This window comes from Protobothrops mucrosquamatus, unplaced genomic scaffold (genome assembly GCF_001527695.2).
Source record: "Protobothrops mucrosquamatus isolate PMUCROS unplaced genomic scaffold, P.Mucros_1.0 scaffold547, whole genome shotgun sequence".
NCBI classification, from domain to species: Eukaryota; Metazoa; Chordata; class Lepidosauria; order Squamata; family Viperidae; genus Protobothrops; species Protobothrops mucrosquamatus.
This window is the reverse complement of record NW_015386851.1, coordinates 567,548-588,383: the sequence shown is the minus strand read 5'-3', so window position 1 is coordinate 588,383 and position 20,836 is coordinate 567,548. Positions and strand designations below refer to the sequence as shown.

Genomic DNA, 20,836 nt, shown 5'->3' with positions numbered 1-20,836 from the left:
AACAAAATACAAAAACCCTAAATTTTCTTGCATAGCTATATAAACTATGATGGTTGGGATTTAGATGTGTCTGGATTTCCTTTTCAGAGCATCCAGGTTTTAACAACTGAGAGACTCTGATCCAGGTACTATCTGCTCATGAGAACATGCTGCTGTCTTTTCCATAGTAAATATTTTTCCACAAGAAATGTAATTACATTTTTTTTCTTCCATGGTTGTTTTTTAATAAACAGGCTAAGACATTGGGGTGGGGGTAAAGAATAGGTGGGATGAGATGGAAACAAATTATCTGCTCCTTGCCTTGATTGGAAGGGACCTACCACTAGCATAACTTCACCAGAAAGTTAGATTGGATGCAGCACAGTCTTTGAGCTTAAAATGTAACAATATTTTAGACAAAGACAACTTCGGCATTGTAAATTTTTTGCAAATTAGCCCAGTGGCTCCCACCCTCACCATAGTACTGAATAACTGTCAAATGGATAGGACAACACTTTGCCAACGTTTGCTAAATTTAAAATTTGGACAAAACTCAGCAGCGCCTTTTCGTGCGGCTGCTGATAAAAATAGGATCGCCAACATGATCGCCAACATCTGATAATGGATATGGCAAAAGAAGAAGAAGAAGAAGAAGAAGAAGAAGAAGAAGAAGAAGAAGAAGAAGAAGAAGAAGAAGAAGAAGAAGAAGAAGAAGAAGAAGAAGAAGAAGAAGCTAACAAACAAGTTACATTTGATTGGCAATTGGATGGGAGACAAGGATTGTTAGCTAGATTTGGGAAGTTAAACATACAGAAAGAAACCATTGGCAAACTACTTCTGCATTGTTTGAAGACAGCTACATGGATGGTCCATGAAATCACTACAAATGAGCTGGACTTAAAGAAAACTTGACTTTATAATATACAGTACTGCTTATGGTATGTCTTTACACCATGAGGATTCTGGTCAGGAAATGTTACTGGCTTTTACAGAAATGTAAGAGCCTGTTTGACAGGAAAGATGAATTAAGGGTAACTGCCTCTGAATGGTTTCTTTACATTTTCCTGTCTAAACTAGTCTCTATTCACTAGAAAACATCTGTACTTTTAATGTTTCTGGCAAGGAAAAAAATAATTAAAACAACAAACTGCACAGAGGAGTGAGGAATGCCAACCAAGCATTGTTCAGGAAGCCCTTGTAACTTTTAACCATATATAAACCTTTGTTTAAACTTTTGTTCTCAACCAGAGAAAGGTTTGTCATTTATATAACTTGCATCCTTATAAAGAAAACTGTTGCTGGGTCTTCTCAGATGCCGGCTGCTTTTAACAACCGATCCGAGAGTTCAGCGACTTCCCTCCAACCCTCCCCCCCTATCATTTTATCTATATAAGGCAGAATGCTTTCTTCCCCTTTCCTTATTCTCACAGTCCCAAATCCAGCGTCTCACAGTTGGGCTGCTGCCACCCGCACAGCTCGGCATTCTTTTGCCTTGTATGGCCAAATCCTTAGGGGTGGGAGGGGACCATCTGGGAAAACTCTCTTTTTTCATTGGCTGCCTCTGCCCTCTGATCCTGCTTTCCCCCAAACTAGGGAGATTAAAACAACAGCTAATTAATTTCATCCCTTTGCAGAAACGCTTCCTAGATCTGAGGGCTTTAAACAGTTTCTGTCTGAACCAGGTAGGTGCTCTTCCTTACATTTCCCTTTAGCAAGTGAGGATGGGGGGGGGGGGTTTGATAGATGGAGGGAGACTTTCCTTGGGCAAAGCAAGAGCTGGTAGTTTCCTGTTGTACTAGATCACTTGGCTATTGCATTGCATTTCATAATCCAAAATTAATGGTTTTCTGTTGAAACAAATTAGCAGTAAGGCTATCCTTTTAAGACCTGTTGTACTCCCTCGATTAATTGTGCTTACCAGTGGTTCTTAACTATGTTTATTCAACTGAGTTTTCTGGGTTTGCATGATGCACTCACCTACCTAGGCTTCTGAATGTATAACATGCTAAGCTAGAGTGTGATTGGCTAATTTTTGGCTCACGTCATGGATAATGTGCCATAAGGAGCACTGCACACAGGAGGTTCTCAGGTTTATAGTGAATCATCTCTGTCAGTCTTTTCCAATGTGATAGCTTCAAACACAGTATGTTGGAAGCTGTAGAAAACATCACATCTGGAGTGCAACAGGTTGGGGATAGCTGATAATGGTCCTTACAGGTTCACACATGAAACTATAATTTGCTAAACAAAATACAGTTTACTGGATCTGCACATTATAGTAGGATACAAACTACAGTTTACAAACCTCAGTGGCCAGATCCACATACAAGTTAATCCAAAACCAAACAAATTACACTAAGGTTAATACTTGAACTATCGGCTGTTCCTTAACTGTGTTCTTAGAAGCAGAATTTCAATCAGGATTGCATGGATAAAGGGAAAAGAATCCACTTTGCCACTGCAAATAATCTGGGATAGACTTGTTTATTGAGAAGTGTATTCGGTGTCCTTAAACATGATAATGCAGGTCCTCAACCCTGGAAGAAAATGTTCTTCTGGCTAAAGATGTATGATCTGTACTAATGTATGGGCACCTGAGCTAAACCTTGAGCAGCAAATATTCTATGGATTTGTACTAAACTTGAAAGCCCCATTGAAAGTCATCCAATCCAGACCGAATGTTTTCCAATTATTTTCATTGCTCGAAATCCAGAACTACAACATCCCTAGTTGGGTTGCTTAGCCTTTAACTGAATACTTTCCATCAGGGGAAGCCTCCCATTATTTCCATTGTTGAAGCGTTCTTTGCCATTACCCAAATTGAGTAAGCAAAACAGATTAGATGAAAATGATGAAAATATATCTTTTTCTGCAGTTTGGAAAGAGGAAACATCTAGACAACAGTAGATTGAGGAGCATAGTTTACAAGCATCATGCCCTAAAGCATCATTCAGACTTCAGTGTTGTTTGAACACACAGAACTGTGTACGATGTAGTTTCATATCGTATGTATGGGATGGTGCTGCTAGCTTGATGTGCAGAGTGCTTCATTCTGTTGATTATAGAAGCATCTTCTGGGTGTATATCTGGTACCTTTCCTCCTCAAAACTGATTAAATGCTAAACTTAAGCAGAAGCTATTTCCAAGAAACACTAGAGTTCAATGATATAGAATTGCAGGATAACATGTTTGCTGTATCAATAGCACATGCTTGCCAGTCCTGGCTACTTTTAGGCTACCCAGAATCAGTTAAGTTTCCTTTTGGCTTGTAGGCACTAGGTATGTTGATTAAAAAATATTTGGGAAACATACAGTTTCATGTTTATTTTAAAAAGAGATCTCAAGTATAACTTGGAAGAGCTGAAGGTGGATGGATGATCATATTCATGAATGTGATGAGATGTATTCTTTTACATATTCAAGAATGCTTTTTAAATTATTATTATTTTAGTATACATATCTTATGAATCTGGATTATTTAACTGAACTCAGGAATCAAGCAAGCCGCAAAATAGATGTTTTCAGACTCTATCTCCCCTTATCTGAGCTAAAACGGAGAGAGGAACAAAAACATTTGTCAGTATGAAGACAGTCTTTTAGTACACCAAGTCCTTTACCCATAATTCAGAGCGCAAATAAAACAGAGGATTGTGTGTGCATGTATATGTATATGCCTGTGCGTGCGTGCGTGTGTGTGTGTGTGCACATGTGTGAGTTATGGAAGTATAATTTTTGATCTACAAAACATACTGCAAATATGGAGTACTAGTGCAGTATAGTAAACAACTGGCAAAGAAGGAACTCTGTGGTGAAGAGACAGCATCCCTCGACTTATCAAATGTCAGTTTTAAACAGTCTAGAGATTTAAGCTTTGTTTAACTATATTTATTGAATAAACAGCTGGCCTGCTCAACACACGTGGCCAAAATCAAATAAAGCCCATCATGCTCAAAACCTTTTGGGGATCATAGGAAGTACAGTATATGATACCTGGAGAGAACCAGCTTAGAAAAGGCTGCTGTAGTATATCACTTATCTAAAGATTAGCTCCTATACTCTTAAATGGTACTCAGATTATGGCTTGTACACAAACCAATGTGTGCAAGCTCCATTCCACTGAATAGATCATATGTGACTAGAATATTTGATGGATTGTACCTTCACACATGCAGCTACTTGAGAAGCCAATCAAGTGTGACTGGAAAAAAACCTTTTTATTTTTTTGCGCCACTGAACCTGTGCCAAGTAGTGAAGACGAGGAGTCCTAACAACCATTTAAGGACAAGAGACTGGTATGGCAATTAGAAACTCAGGAAAAGGTTGGCGAAATCTCACTGCTGTTAAGGAATCACAAGAAATCTGCCCAGAGGACAAAAGAAATGCTTGCTTCCATGAGTCAAATTAATACCATAGTCTATTAACATTATGAAAGGAAGGAAAATTTGATGTGGGTAATGTTGATTTTATGTCTGTAAGAGTCATTCTTCTTTTTCCTCTCTACTACATTTTATAAGGCCAGTTAAAGGGGAGAAATAGGTAGCTTACTTGGGCATGCTTGATGAACATTCAGGGTACAGTAGTCCTTAACTTATAACCACAACTGAACCCAACATTTCTTCATTAAGCAAGACAGTTGTTAACTGAGTTTTGCCCCATTTTACGACTTTTCTTGCCACAGTTGTTAAGCGGATCACTGCAGTTGTTAAGTTAGTAACGTGGTTGTTAAATGAATCTGACTTCCCCATTGACTTTGCTTGTCAGAAGGTCACAAAAAGTGATACATGACCCCAGGACACTGTCACCATTATAAATATGAGCCAGTTGCCAAGAGTCAAAATTTTGATCATGTGACCACGGGGATGTTGCAATGGTCGTAAGTGTGGAAGATGGTCATCAGTACCATTGTAACTTTGAACACACACTAAACAAATGGTGGTAACTCAACCACTGCCGCTGCTTCCTCCAAACCCTTCCACAATTCACAGAAAAGCTTTAAGAGGAAATAATGAACAAGAGAAAGCAGATAGGCTGGCTACAGCATCATAGCAAATAGGTTAAATGAAGATAAACCTGAAAGTGTGGAAAAACCAGGAGTTTTTCAGACCAGACCAGGAGTTTTTCAGACCAGACCAGGAACATTATATTTCAAAGCTTCCTTGCTCTGTGAACGGAACAAGGTGTCAATGAGGCTTTTAGATTTCACTCTTTTTTTGTTACTAGATTAGTGTAGAGCTCAGTGAATAAAGAAAATCAAGCAGAGAGTGGTTACTTCTTTGCTTTCCTTTGATAGTTTCCCCTTTAAAAGTACTACTTTTTAAAATACTTGCCTTTCCCACCACTTTTATTATACATTTCTAATTAAAAGCCCAAAGTAATACTTAAGGTGACATGAAAATATTTTCTTATGTAGTCAAAAATAAGCATTGTTATGCATGACTGCAATCACGCTGATGTTAGTAAACTACTGTTGCTGTATCTGTGCAACAACAACACACATACAAACATACAAGAATCCTTTCAAATGACTTGAATATTTTTCATGTCAAGAAGCAAAAATCAATTAGATTGCAAAGCATTGACTCTTAGTGATATATTTGCACCATTGAAACTGCTAGCTGTAAAGACAGGGCTAGTTGAAAGGAAACAGAAGTGAAACAACAGGGTAGTTTCCCTTTAATTGCCTGGGTTGAATTGATCCATCTATTCCAGGGCTTTTCAACCTTTTCACCCATTGTACCACTTTTAGGATACGGCAACATCCGAGTACCACCAGTCGCCTAGCAAGGTGTCAAAAACTTGATGACCAAAAAAAAAAAAAAAAAGGAAAAAAGTGATAAAGTACAGGTAGTCCTCGACTTACAACAGTTCGCTTAGTGACTGTTCAAAGTTACAATGGCACTGAAAAAGTGCCCCCCAAGCCACAGCCGAGCAAGACACCTGCCTGCCCACCCAGTGACGCTCTTCCTCCTGTCCGAGGTTTTCATTGTTGTGAGCATTTCTGTTGGGGATTGGCAGCAGGGGTGGGGGGGGGTGTTTGGTTTTTATTCCCCCCGTCTGCTGGGTGGTTGCAGCAGGTTTTGGTCACTTCACATGACCCTGGGACACTGTGACCGTCATAAATATGAATCAGTTGCCAAGCATCTGAGTGTAAATCACAAGACCCTGGAGATGCTGCAACATTCCAGCTGATTGGCGCTTCTTCTGGGCTCAGCGGAAGTGCCAGGATCAGCGCCGAGCTCCAGCTGGAGCCTGGCGCTGATCCTGTGCTTCCATTGAGCCCTGACAGTCCCGAAGAAGCGCTGATCCTGGGGCTTCCGCTGAGCCCTGACAGCCCTGCAGCTCCAGCCATCTCTTGCTCAGGCTTGTCCGGTGTTTCCACCAGTTCAGCTCATTCCCCTCCCCCTCTACCACTTTTCTAGGATGTTCGCGTACCACCTGCCAGGTGCCAATGTACCACAGGTGGTACCCGTACCACTGGTTGAAAAGCCCTGATCTATTCTATGACAATCAAGGCTCTTGATCTATTCTGAGATATAAACCAAAGTCCCAGGTTTCCACTGTGCTATGACACTTGCCATTGTCTTATTTTTATCTTATCCATAAACATAATTAGCCAAATTCCTAAGTTTATTAAGAGCATGGCATTCTTTGCTGTTCCAGATTTAGCACTTAATCTTATGCACAACCTATGGAATCCATGTTTTAAACAGCATTGCAAATGGATGCACAGCACCCCCCTTTTCACATCAGGACAAATCTGATGAAAATGCTACTTTGTACATAACTAACGCAGTTGTACTTGCACTTGTACTAAGCTAAAACATGGTTTAAACCTGGAAACATTTTGCTGGTTAGGAAGTATTTAGTTAAATAGAGAAAAAAGCTGATGTGTGGCAATTTCCTTCTTTCTAAATTTTCAAGCCAGACTTTGATACTGCAGGCAGTATGATAGTACAGGAGTTTCTTTACTTTTGTTTTTCTATGGATATAGAAAGTCAGTTTATAATTTTAAAACTCCTGCCAAGAAATTTTCAGGAAAGAATATTAGGTGCTTGTTTTGCTTTGTTTTGTTTTAGAAACAGAAATATAGCCAGGATATTTGATAATGTCCTCAGTAGTATTTGATAAGCCCCATTGTGAGCAATGGAAACTTGTCCTGGAGTAAAAGATGCAGCCTAAATATAGTAATAGATGAGAACCTAAGAATAATGGAAGATTAAATTCCTGCAAATGTCACTTAAAGAGAATTAGTAAACCCTAATACAGTGTTTCTCAACCTTGACAATTTTAAGGCATGTGGACTTCAACTCCCAGAATTCCACAGCCAGCAATGCTGGCTGTGGAATTCTGGGAATTGAAGTCCACATGCCTTAAAATTGTCAAGGTTGAGAAACACTGCCCTAATAAACAGCTTATATTTCATCTTCATCATCTTGGTAACTGCAGTTTAAATATTTTCAATTGCCTTAACCATGTTATACTTATTTTTACTGTTTCATTGTCGAGATTGGCTAAGATATTGTCATATTAACAAAGAAGCAACCTAAACATTTTTTTGTGATTATTCCCTTATTTTCAGTGTGTGCATGCATGCACTCACACACATATGATTTCTTTTGTGGGCATACATGTTATATAATCCCCATTTGACTGGAAAAATATCTGTGGCATAGCCAAGAACACATCATAAAAATATGTCAAGTGAAATTGAAATGCTGTATGTTCTTGCATAGCATATTGGTGGGTTTCAGCTAAAGCATTATTTTACTTTAAAGTCAGTTACTTTAAAATCAATGGATTCAAATTTTGTTTCCAGGTCATCCTCACTTAGAGTACTGAACAATTCATTGTGCTTCAATGTCCTGACCGAAGGATCCCCTCCCTGAAGAAAAAGAAATATTATGATAAGGATTTACTTACAGATCTTTTGTAAGAAATAAACAATAGCTTGTTTCATAATACACTAGTAAATCAGAATTCTTCAAATTTCTGGCCGTAGTAATCAAACAGGCAAACTGTTCTAAACTGTCTAATTAACCCATCTCCTTTTGCTAGTGGTTATTGTAAAAACCAAGGATGGCAATCTATTTCTAATTTGGGAAACTTTTTAAAGGAGGCTCACAAATTACAAACTGTTACCAGAGGGAGCATAACTGATGATGAAACAGCTGTTTTCTAGAAGATAAGTTGTTCCCTCTCATAGTCTACTTTACCTTTGTTTGCCTTCTGTACAGTTATATATTTCCAAACAAAGCAGTGTTCAACATTGGTGCTTGCTTTGTAGCACCCCAGCTTAGTATTCAGTTATTAAAGTATCTAAGCAAACTTAAGATCTGTTAAGAACTTGGTTCTCTGTCCCAAGTGTAGACAAGCCAAGAAAGCTGTAATTCAAAAGCTCTAATATGTCTGAACTGCCATTCCTTGCCCAGGTGCTGTCTGATCTGGCTTAGTAATCCGTGGATATTATCAGGAAAAGCAAGTGCTGGGGAAATTAAAGGCATCAAACAACACTGCAAAAAGGAAGTCTACAGATATGGCTGCTGCATGAGATAATACTATGCATGTTTCTGAAAGACTAGCCTGTTTGTAATGAACCATAGGTTGCTACTTGGAGTAATAGTACATAAAGAAAGCTGGGAAGAATTTAGCATCACTTCTTGGCTTCAGCCAATTTCAGTTTTCTTTATGAGGAAGCAAGTGGAAAGCAGAGCATGGGCCAGGTAATAAACAATATAGTGTTGGGTGAAAAGAAGAATGTTGTTGCAGAGAAGAGGGGATCGACTTATTCTCTAGGGTACTTGAGAGTAGAACAAGAAGTAAGGGTGGAAGCTTGTCAGAGAAAGACACAGCCTAGACATAAGGAGAAATTTTCTAACAGCGAGAGCAATTAATGAGTGGAAGAGCTTGCCTCTTGGGATTGTGGGTGTTGCATCACTGGAGGTTTTCAAAAATAGACTGGACAACCATTTGACTGGGATGGTGTAAGGCTCCTTGCCCGAGCAGGGGATTGGACTACAAGATCTTCAAGATCCTTTCCAGCCCTATGATCCTAAAATCTTACTGAAGGCAGTAGGACAAAGGGGCTTTTATGTCTTTTGTAGCAAGAGGTGTGTCCCAGCCTTGAACTAATCATCTCACCTCCTGTCTTCCTGGAGCTGCAGAAAAGGGTCCTTTCCTGGCCTGCACTAAAAGCCAGCCTTTGAACTCTGCAATCAGTGCTTGGATACATGTTTTGGGTGTGTGTAGTTTAAAATTCTTTTCTAAGCCCTGGTTCAGCCCCTCAAAAGGTAACTCCTGGTCAAACTCTTATCACCCACGTAAAGGAGTTAAAGCAAAAACAAAACCTCCCTAGAAGTAATTTAGCTCTGGGGAAAATTGTGCCTGCCTATGGGGGTCTCAGAGAGGAAGTAACACAGAAAGGAGCCACCTTGTCTTGGGTACCTCTCTACCCCAAGACAAAACATATCCCAGCTTTCAAATCAACAAGGATGACTGTGAGAATCTGGTGCCATCACTAGGCAGAGGGACTTAGCAAAGAGAAAAGCAGACATTTAAGGCTGAAAATAAGTGATGTCCATAGAGGAAAATACATTTTGAACTTTTTTATCTGCTTTTCATATATTGACAAAAGAGTCTATTGGAACGGTCTTCAAAAATTCAAGAAGGTAGTTACCATAATAGGAAGCCCAGCCATTTACCAGGCAGGGCTGCAACATTGGGTCAGAAGCAAACACAGGCATTTCCTCAGTTCAGAATCATGAAAACAACACTGCATCATTGTAGCATTAACCCAAGTTATTTATTTGTTCATACATTGTGATGTGATGAATGCAGAAAGGGATGTGTCTTATGCTACAATATCCAGTGCTGTTTCCATCAGACCAGCTAGTTAGATCTCCACTTATGGATCCACTGGCTATAAAAACAGTACACCATTTCTGTCTATTCCTTTCTTCAAATGAATTCTGTTCTAGCTGCCCATTAATACCACTTTACAGCTTTGCATTTCGTTTCCTCTCTTCTTTTTTTCCTAATCCCTTTCCTTTGGGAGACCTGTCTAAAATGAAAACTGTCCAATTACAAATCATTGTAGGATAACTTTCAATGTCTTTTAAACAAATAACAGCATGCCATTGTACAAGGACAGCATGATGAAAGTCTTTTCAAGCATGAGTTGTGTGCTTTGCAAATACTTTTACATCTCTAAGTGCAAGAAACATCCAATTACCCATTACCTTTCTAGGTACCGTAAAATTTTTAGTTCAGCCTATGTAAACCGAAAGGTGAAAGTCAAGGTCTACGACCCTTAATATTAAACACAATACCAATTACACGATATTTTTAAGAGTCTATCGTCGTGTATCGGTTGTTACCGACTAGAACCTGTTTCTTCGAATCCTTTCACCTCGACCAAATATGTTGCAAAGGAGACAATAGACAACCAAGAAATCCCATGGTTATTGACTAAACTGAGAAATTAAACAAAATATTTCAGAAAAAGAATAAGAATGCCCTTCTGCCAACATGTTTCTACATTTATCAGGAATCAAGTTCAACTCAAGGGAGGCCTGATCTCTAATCTATATAAATAAAAATGTAAATGTTCGTTTGTTCAAAATCTTAAATCTCCAAACGTTCTTCACTGATTGCTTTGAAATTTTGATACAACGTTGCATTCGAATATGCGCGTGTTTTTATATACCTACTATTATATAGATGTCACACCTGTGACAGGTAAAAACATGCTCTTTAAAGCATAAAAACATGCTTTAATGAGCAACGTCATAGAAGCAACAATCTTGACAGGACCTTTCAAAGGTGAAGATGTCCTCATTCCTCGCATTCCTATGATTCCAACGGATATGCCATTTCAATTTAAGAGATTGCAATTCCCAATTCGATTGGCGTTTGCAATCACCATCAACAAAGCTCAGGGCCAATGTTTAGAATTGTGCGGTTTAGATCTAGACACGGATTGCTTCTCACATGGACAATTATATGTTGCGTGTTCTAGAGTCGGCAAACCAGACAATCTCTATATCTGCACAGACAATGGAACAACAAAAAAATTGTATGCGCACAAGCATTGTGAAATTAAACATATTACAAACGTGCGCTTTCTCTTTTCTTTCTTTTCCATTTAACCAGACTGAGCCACAGCAATGCGTGGTCGGGTTTGTAAATAAAATTTGTCATCTCTTAGCCTTTGTCCCATGAAGTGGCAAATATAGTCATTTGCTTATCTGGACTAATTTAACAGATCAGAGTAGTCAATTTGCAATTATGGTTTTCTATGCTATTTATTTAAGTTAAAATCACAATATTGCATGACTACTCACTAAAGGTAACAGGTATATAAATAGATCGTATAACTCGTATAAAGGACCTTAGTAAGAGATGAATGGGCTTGCTTTGAAATGTTTCTTTTATGTTGATTGGTTACAGAATTGATATGTTAGGGTACATGCCCGTCTTCAAAAGTGTGAAGTGGGCTTTCTTAGAGGAAGATGGTTGGAATCACTGGAGTTTCTTTTTGACTACCCCCCCCCCCCAGTTTACTTTGTTGTTTGTTTGTTGTTCCATCTTTTGCATCCCATCTGTGCTGTTGTCACAGAGGGCAGATCCTGCATTTTCCTTCAGTAAAGGGGTCTGTAGAAAAAGCTATATTTTTTAGTTCTACCACAAGTGTTCTGTGTATTTTTCCCCGTCAAACGTACCGACGTGGAACTGAAAAAAACTTGGTTGAGATACCTACAAAGATATAGGTTGGAAAACTATATAAATTTCCTTACATAAAAAAGGAAAAATCAGTAAATAAAAATAAAATATTCTCTCTTTACAAAGCGACAGGAATTTTGGTTCTTGAAAAAGAGTTAATTTAGGAGTGTCACAAATCTAGGAATAATCACTTCATTCAACCAAAATCCAGCCATTCTTTCATAGTGAAAGAAAATTATAACCAGGTATTAACGGTTCAAGATGCTTACTTTGTTCAACCCCTTCTCTTCTGTAAAAAGAGATATAGGGATACCCTCCCATAACCCTGTCTCCAGGCTTCCCCTTTGCTTGATGAACTGAGTGCTTGTAATCCTTATTCACAAGCTGTAGGGGTAGCTCAAAGAAACAGCACAGATCGGCATGCCAGGCTAGACAAAGGGTGTAAGAGGGAGGCAAATGGAATGCCTGGAATCTGCTCCAAACAGATAACGCATTTCCTCCTATTTCTGAGCTGAGCTACAAGAGATGGAGCCTTCCTTGTGAGCTTGTAGAGCAGCTAGAAAATTGGAAGAAGCCTGAGATTAGTTCAGATGGAGGCAAGGCTCTGAGAAGGAGAAAAGCAAGCAGATTTTCCCAATCTCAGCTTGAAGCATCTATGCTGACCAAGGAGCTGCTGAGTATCAGCAGCAGCCCTTGGAACTCCATAATTTAAACCTGTTGATTTCTTACGTGTTTTACGTCCCTCAATCTTAGATCCGTCTACAAACTGAAAAGTGACTTAAAATTAAAATGGCAGCTCCATCTAACCCAGGGGTAGTCAACCTTGGCTCTTTTATGACTCGTGGACTTCAACTCCCAGAATGGCTGGCTCAGGAATTCTGGGAGTTGAAGTCCACGAGTCATAAAAGAGCCAAGGTTGACTACCCTTGATCTAACCCAACCACATTGAGTGTTCTTGTGCTAAAAGCTGCTTTCAGTGTGCAGATTAGGGAGTGGGGGTGGCATTAGCTTCCTCATTTCACCAGGATGAATCTGTACTAGACTGTAAACTTAGAAACAGATTACTGATTTTAACAGTGTTCATGATACAAAAAACTACTTAATTTATTGAATCTGCAGTGCTGTTTGGGATAATAATTCAGTTGGGAAATTCAAAATGTTACTTTTGCCAATACGGTAAATATCAGTACTAGATGTCAGATGTTCTCTAAGATCTGAAATATCTAAATATTAGAGTAGATACGTAGAAAAAATTTCCAGGTGGAGAACTATATTTACTATTTTTGCTGCAACATAAATTTAGGATCTTACAAAATAACCAGAGATTCGTTATGGATCTTGCCTATAAATATATTGAGAAAGTACTAGATTGGGGAAAGCTAGTTTATGACATATAAGTAGGTATATCTTTCAGTTGTGAATCTGTAGATGAAAAAGAAATGTTTTTTTCTTGTTTAATGTTAACATATTCCAGAGACATGAGTAAATTTATAATTATCTATTAGAGATAGTGGCAATCTGATGACTTCCACATGTTTGAACTTCAACATGGCCAATAGCAAAAGGATGCAGGATGTGTAGTGCAAGATACTTGGAGTGGGTCAGGAGGTTTACTCTTGATTAAAAAATATATACATTATTGTGTTCCAGGAAAATGGAACATAGCAAATGAATCAGCTTTATTTTTCCAACATCACATAATGATTTCACAATTATTGGAGACTTAAAACTCTGCAAGAACAAATTATTTTTTTCAAAAACTCCATTTACACAGCATACTTAACCCAAATACTGAATTAATCCAATTTCTGTATTCATAGAATATATTTACCACCAACAAAACAGGCCGGATTTGTATGATGTCTAAAAGAAAACATAGCTGACAAAAAATAATTAGCTATACTTCATGTGTTCTGTAAATGAAGTTGCTAAATCTTTTACTAGCCTATTGAAGTGTATTGTGTGAACAGAGCCAAAGTTAGCATAGCTTTTTGAAGGTTTATGAAGAAATCCAATTTAATTCAATGGAGCTATAATGCCATATAAGATGCTGTCTACATTGTAAAACACTGAGACACTGAGAATCTCTTAAGAGATTCCTAGATGAAAAACCAAAGGATGCAAGAAATGAGAAAAAAGGTGTTTTTTTTGGGGTGGGTGGGTTATTCAGACTTCTTTTCTGATAATTTCTATTTTGTTTCACAGGCTAACAAAAACACCATCAAAATGTCCAGCAAGCGAGCCAAGGCAAAGACCACCAAGAAGCGCCCTCAGCGTGCCACCTCCAATGTCTTTGCCATGTTCGACCAATCCCAGATCCAGGAGTTCAAGGAGGCTTTTAATATGATTGACCAAAACCGTGATGGATTCATTGACAAAGAGGATCTACATGACATGCTGGCTTCTCTAGGTAAGAAAATCAGCGCCATATAATGCACTGAGTAGAACCGATAAGAGAAGGCTGTGATCTTGTAGACATTGTCCAACAACATCTCCTAATAGTCCAAATTAATATGGTGACTGAAAGGGTTGATAGGAGATGTAGTTCAGAAACATTTGAACTACATTTGAACGTAGGTATCAGGATTTCTTTAATTTTAATCTAATCTTAATTTTGAACTGCAGAAATATCCTTAGCTCTGAAACCTGATCTCTGAATATCTTGATATCCGAATATCTTGATATCTGAATATCCTGATTTCTGAAACCTCATTTGAACATATAGTTGAACGAGGAGGTAAAGGATTCAAGGCAAGAGAAGTAATAATTTTTAATGCTGCCTTATATTAAGAATCCCGTGCAAGTAGAAAAACAACACAGTAAGCAAAAGATAGGGCCAATCTCAGCTAGGCAGAAAACTTAAATAGGATTAGGATCTGGTTGGTTATTTGGATGGGATAGCGTTAGACAGAACCAGTGCTCTAGGCCAGACCAGAGGTAGGCAACCTTTGCTCTTTTATGACTTGTGACTTCAACTCCCAGAATTCCTGAGTCATCATGGCTGGTTCAGGAATTCTGGGTATTGAAGTCCACAAGTCATAAAAGAGCCAAGGTTGCCTACCCCTGGGCTAGATCATAAGACTGAATACATGTCCCAGAAGAAGGTGATAGCAAACCGCTTTTGAAACTCCATCAAGAAAACTGCATGCAGTATCAGGTATCAAGTCTCAGGGTCATGTGATCACCATTTGGAACTTTCCCAGCTGGCTTCCAACAAGCAAAGTCAATGGGGGAAGTCACATTTGCTTAACGACCATGTGATTTCCTTAACAACTGCAGTGATTCATTTAACAACCATGGCAAAAAAGGCTGTAGAAGTTTGTAAAATTTACACAAAAAAGTCACAAAAGTGGTTGCAACTCAACTGCCTAGTTTAGTGGTTAGCAATGAAAATTCTGGTCCCAGTTTTGGGCATAAGTCGAAGACTACCTGTGAGTAGGTGAATTTTAATTGTCCAAAATGCTACACCTTTCTGTAAAAAGAAGCTGAGTGAGGCAATAGCACAGATATGCCCAACAAAGTTGCAGTATGTAGAGTTAACTAAGGTAATTTATGAGAAACATAATTAAATATATATTTTTTTCATTACTTCAAAAGAAGCTGAAAGCCAAACTATAATAAATGGCCTGTGGTTACTCAGAGAACTTCATGGCTGAATGAACTCTTAAATTTGGTCTCTTCAAGTCTAGTCTAACACTCTAACTACTATACCACATTTGCTCTGGCAAATTTTCTTATTATTGTGTTCTAAATGCTATGTTTCTCCAGACTGAAGAGCTGAAAGAACTGAGCTCAGAGTTTGTGAATGCTGTTCTCTAAATGACAATGTCCAACACTGTCCTAGACTCACAATTAGATGTTCTGCCATTAACTTGGAATCTGTAGAACAGTTTTCTTTCTCAGCTGACTCCCTGCAAGTGGGATACCATCTATCTAGGGCCTAACACACTAGAAAATTCAACACAGAATAGCACACACACACAGAGAGGGTACAAAATGGGGCATAACTCCATCCAGCAAGTCATTGTCCTATTTCCTGTGACCTTAACCATTGAAATAAGAAAGGTCTAGTCCCTCCATGCCAAAGACTTGCTTGCCTCTGGTATAAAGAGCTCCATAGAAATGTCCTGCAAATTTAGCATTAAAAGTCATCATATAGCTAGCAATTCTTAGACATTTGATATTATCATTTTTTCATTCAAATAGGTATAAGTACATTATCGATAAACCTATGATCAGGTAGGCCAATCAAGACATATTAATATCATTTTAATTGATAAATAAGCTATACATTTAGCAGCACTAAATGGCATGCAGTTCTGCAAAAATAGAGATGAACAGTAGGAGATAGCAAAGTATATTAATTATATACTGCCATTTAATGTTTGTGCATATGTTGGCCCTAAACACTTTAGAGGACTAAATGTTCTAGTAAGAATATTTCCTCTGTCTCCTCTCCTCTACTATACTGTACTAAATAAGATAGATCCAGGGACTCCTGAAGGGGAGTCAGAAAACCAACTCTGTAGTCAAGGTTCACGTCCTTTGATATGCTTTGCAAGTGCAATGCATATTAAAAAGAGGCAGGGCATCTTGACCTTTCTTTTAATACCCACTGTGGTCATGTGAGAGGTCCTATCAAAGATAATACTGTGGAAGTCATAGTGTGTCCCTCTGACTGTTGTCTTCCCTATCTTGCTCCCAATATGGTGTCTTCCAGAACTACTAGATGCAACATTACTACTTCCAACTTTACTACTATTACTATTACTATTACATCCATCACTGTGGCCATCCTGTTGAATATGATGGGGGGAGAAAGTCAGTTCTTCTGGTGGGCGCTACATTGAGGATTATGCCTCATATACTTGAATAAGCTTTTGCTGCCTGGAGAATTCTACACATCTTAAAGTTGCACTGGATCAGATGCTGATATTTTTGAGACTTCTGAAGAATGCATGATCTCCCCACCATAGACATTTCAGTTTCAGACTGCATTCTTTCTTAAGTGCCAGACATGAACTGTTTACTTTTAGACTGGGTTCACACATTACAGGAAGGTTTCTTTAATATAGTACTCTGAACCATATATCAAAGTTTACAAATTATAATATCGGCACTTACATAACAAGTTACTGCAACATCAGACCAAAGAAGTTAATACAGTTCTGATGTAGAACCTGGTCAGAATCTTTTTCTGAAAACCAATGCCAAATGCTGACGTTTTCCAATTAATTACAGTTCGTCCTTGACCGATCACTTAGGTATAAATTGCTGTGCTAAATCAGTTATAATTTAGTTCAGCTTCTTTCTTACAGTAGTCAGCTACATGCTCTTACAAAGCATTCTCCAAAGAGAAATACCTGAGTGTCCTATAATTAAGAAATACTACCCCTAATAATGGAGTTCTACTTAACTTCATAGATCTATTGTCTATTCTTCATCATCTAGTTTTTTCTTGCAGACAGTTTTTATGCAATTATCTACAACTGTCTACTCAAAACTGGGCCGATGATGAAATCCAAATCATATAGTTTACCTATATTCTAGATACTTTGGCAGTGTACATACAACCAGTAGTGGGATTCAGCCAGTTCACACCAGTTCGGCAGAACCGGTAGCTAATTTTTTGTTGCCCAGTCCCAGAATGGACTTCTGGAAGCGGCATCCACACAGAAAACTGGTTGTTCACATATTTGAATCCCACCACTGCATACAACACACTAACAAAAGAATGGCTTATTGAATCAATTCAACTGCCTGAGTTCACACAACCCATTGAACCAGAAAACACATTAAGTTCGCTGAACAACTCTTGAGGCACAATTTGCCAACCACATTACAGTTTGCTGTGTTGTTGGAATCCAGAGTTGTTGAACGGTTCCCAAGGTACTAGAAAATTCACCATGAAGCTGCTAAAAAACTTTAAAAAAAAAATAAGGCAAGAAAACAATGACTGTGGAGGATGGAATTAACCAGAAGGGAATCAGGAAGGTGTTAAAATGTAGAGGATGAAAAGCACCTTTACAGATGGCCCCTAGAGGGCAGTCAGCTGTGAAAGTAAAAATGGTATTTTGATTTCTTTAATGATGAACCAAATTTGAAGGAGTGTTGTAATTGGGATCCTGAAGGCTCCAGTGCATGCACATAGTAGCAAACTGGGATTTCCTCTCCAGTTATACCCACTGGGCAATATTTCTTCACCAGTATATTTTTTCCCCATTGCAACAGCCATTCCACCTCTGTTTCCTTGTATTTTTAGTACTCCATCTCCCAAGCCCCTCCCCCAGCACTGGTCTGGTGTTACAGGGGAAGCTCCTCAGAAACTGACTTAGAGGAGGAGCAAAGAGTCTACTGTAATCCCTTTTCACCGGGACATTTTATTACCCTAACTGATAGGCTCATATTGTGTAGATTAAGATCTTTGTTGTGATCCCTGTAGATTGGCACTAACACCGCTGGAATACCACCAGGCTATCACACTATACAGTTTTTTGTTGTTGTTGTTCTTCACTTTCCATTATCTAATTTATGAAGAATTATGTTATCCAAACAAAAAAGATCCCAATTAGATTCAATTTTAGGGTCCAATTCTGTGCAAACTTACTAAAAATAATTCCTTAGTGAAACTTATTTTTGAACAGACATATGTAAACACAAACCAGGGGTCTTCTATTGGAGGGCAGGTCAAAAAAGTCAAGATGGAAGTTGTGATTGTGCAATCAAAGCCCAATGCCCTTTTATCTGTGTTGCATGGAATACACTAAAAAGAGGTGAGGCTTTGACTGTGTGGCCATATCAATATTTTGAATTTTAAAATGTCCCCTTCAGGTCCCTCTAGTACAGATTTCTGTTTCTGTATACCGAAAAAGGACACCACTCTGGAGCTGGATAACACAATAAATCTAACAATTTGGTAAAAAATATAACCAATTGTGGAACATGGGTAAGATGGCAGAACATGTTCCTTTAATTGGCTTACCATGCTATGTGAATAGACATAACATCATAATTTGTTCAACTGACTTCCTTAGAAGATTCTAGGAATCTTCTACTGACTTATCTGAAGGTAAGATCTTAGATCTATCAGGTTACATCTAATAATGTTTAAGATTTTGCTGATAGTCCGAGTCCATCCTAATGCTGGTTTATTTCTACTAAAACATAGCTCTTTTAATTGTTGATATACCACAACTGGCTAATGTCATGCAATATGCTAAGGATTGCATGGCCTTTGAATCATATGCTGGGGAAACAGAGCCCAAAAGGTAGAGAAGTAGGATAAAATCACAATTGGTATTCATGCCATTGATGCTTAAATGTAACTAAAATTAAACATAATCAACAGGATTATTCCCTTTAATAATTTCCCCTTCTCACATATTCAATATTATAATTTTGTAGTGGCCTTCGAAAGTTTCAACTGCCTCACCAAAGGTCCAGTCTTACTGTTCAGATTATCCCTAAAACTTAAATAGCATTTCTTTTTATTGCTTCTAAGCCAATAGACAGTTGGAAAACAATATATAAAAGGCTTAGACTCCATCTGTCCATCTGTGCATTCTCAGGATAACCCTCCTAAACCAGAATAAAATGGGACCAAATTTGATGCAGCAAAAGAAAGGCTGAGTAATTCCAGTTCTAATTCCCTAATCTTTAATCGTCTCCTCAAAATAAGTTTTTACAGAAGAATTCAATTGGACCAGGGCACTGAATGAAAGCCTAATTTCTTGTCTTGTCATCTTTCAGGGAAAAATCCTACAGATGAGTACTTGGAAGGAATGATGAGTGAAGCACCTGGGCCCATCAATTTCACTATGTTCCTCACTATGTTTGGGGAGAAGCTGAATGGCACAGATCCAGAAGATGTCATTCGAAATGCTTTTGCCTGCTTTGATGAGGAAGCCACAGGTATGATCAGAACAGATCCTTTTTGTAATGCAACTGGGAATTTCCTGCTAAACCATCTGTGAGAGCTTGCAGCAATAGATAGATCCAATACTATAGATTCACTTGGGTGTATTATGAACCAGTTATAGTGTCTGGGGCTAGGTTTTGTGGAATTTCTTTGAGATACCCAAAACAAATCTTTTTTTTTCTTCCATAATACTAAATTAAATCAGTCTTGCCCCTAAGAGATCTTTGTATTGAAATGAATGAAAGGTGTACATTATAAGTCTAGGCTGCATGTAATTTCCTCCCATAAAAGTCTTATATGCAGCCTCAAATGTTTCTTCTAAATGATTATTTTTAATGTGACAGGAGGAAGAATTTATTGAAGCAAATTATTTCATTTTAATTAGGTGACAGGTTTTGGGTGTCAACCATTTTAGGGAGTGTCATCTGTGGCATAATATCAAACACAATCCCCATTCTGATACAGGTTTCATATCCCTGAGAGAAACAGCACTCAAACTGCTGGAGAAAAGATTGTTTGGGCTAAATAATAGAAATCCTTTTTTCAAATAGCAATGATTTAGGAAGGACACATTTCATTTCAGAAATTCACTAAAACCAGTGCAGCATTCTTAATCACCTGTGCTACTCCTGCTGGCCATCTTACCAGATCTCATGGAGAGCAGCTTAGAAGGTTACTTTCTTCTAATGGACACATCTTAGTCCTCCTTTTCCTTCTTCATCTCTAATGCAGGCTTCATTCATGAAGATCAATTGCGTGAACTGCTTACCACCATGGGTGATCGTTTTACAGATGAGGAAGTAGATGAGATGTATCGAGAAGCTCCAATTGATAAGAAAGGCAACTTTAACTATGTGGAGTTCACCCGTATCCTGAAGCATGGAGCCAGAGACAAAGATGATTAAAACTAAGAGAGATTTCAATTTCCAGTTATCCTTGTTTGTCCCAGTCTTCTTGTTCCTCCTTGAGATTCTTTGATGCCCTGGGTCAAGTACAGAATGGGTTACACTCTGAAATATTTCAGAACTATTCCTATTCTTAATGAAGAATAAGCTTTTCCATGTCTGAGTCACATGGATCAATGTTGACTCATTATTAAGCCACCTGTTGATTTGATAGGTCCCTTGGAGTAAAATATTTGCAATATTCCCTTTATAAACAAATTTCCAAACATTTTTGATGTGGGAATGAGAAGAAACACTGTGAGTGCATCTGATATTG

At 38.3% G+C, this 20,836-nt stretch overlaps 1 protein-coding gene across 1 annotated transcript; it reads left to right on the top strand.

Moving 5' to 3' along the window:
* The first annotated feature begins 1,610 nt into the window (after positions 1-1,610).
* MYL9 (myosin light chain 9) lies at positions 1,611-20,520 on the top strand. Its single transcript, XM_015816993.1, has 4 exons — positions 1,611-1,661; positions 13,903-14,107; positions 19,447-19,608; positions 20,348-20,520. Exons 2-4 carry the CDS (start codon positions 13,924-13,926, stop codon positions 20,518-20,520), a joined length of 519 nt encoding a protein of 172 aa, XP_015672479.1. The 5' UTR covers positions 1,611-1,661; positions 13,903-13,923.
* The last annotated feature ends 316 nt before the right edge of the window (positions 20,521-20,836 follow it).

Bases quoted from the DNA above. Each gene is read 5' to 3' on its own strand.
- MYL9 (XM_015816993.1), top strand. From the start codon at position 13,924: ATGTCCAGCAAGCGAGCCAAGGCAAAGACCACCAAGAAGCGCCCTCAG. The intron at 14,108-19,446 runs GTAAGAAAATCA...GTCATCTTTCAG, and splicing joins TGACATGCTGGCTTCTCTAG to GGAAAAATCCTACAGATGAG. The intron at 19,609-20,347 runs GTATGATCAGAA...TCTCTAATGCAG, and splicing joins CTTTGATGAGGAAGCCACAG to GCTTCATTCATGAAGATCAA.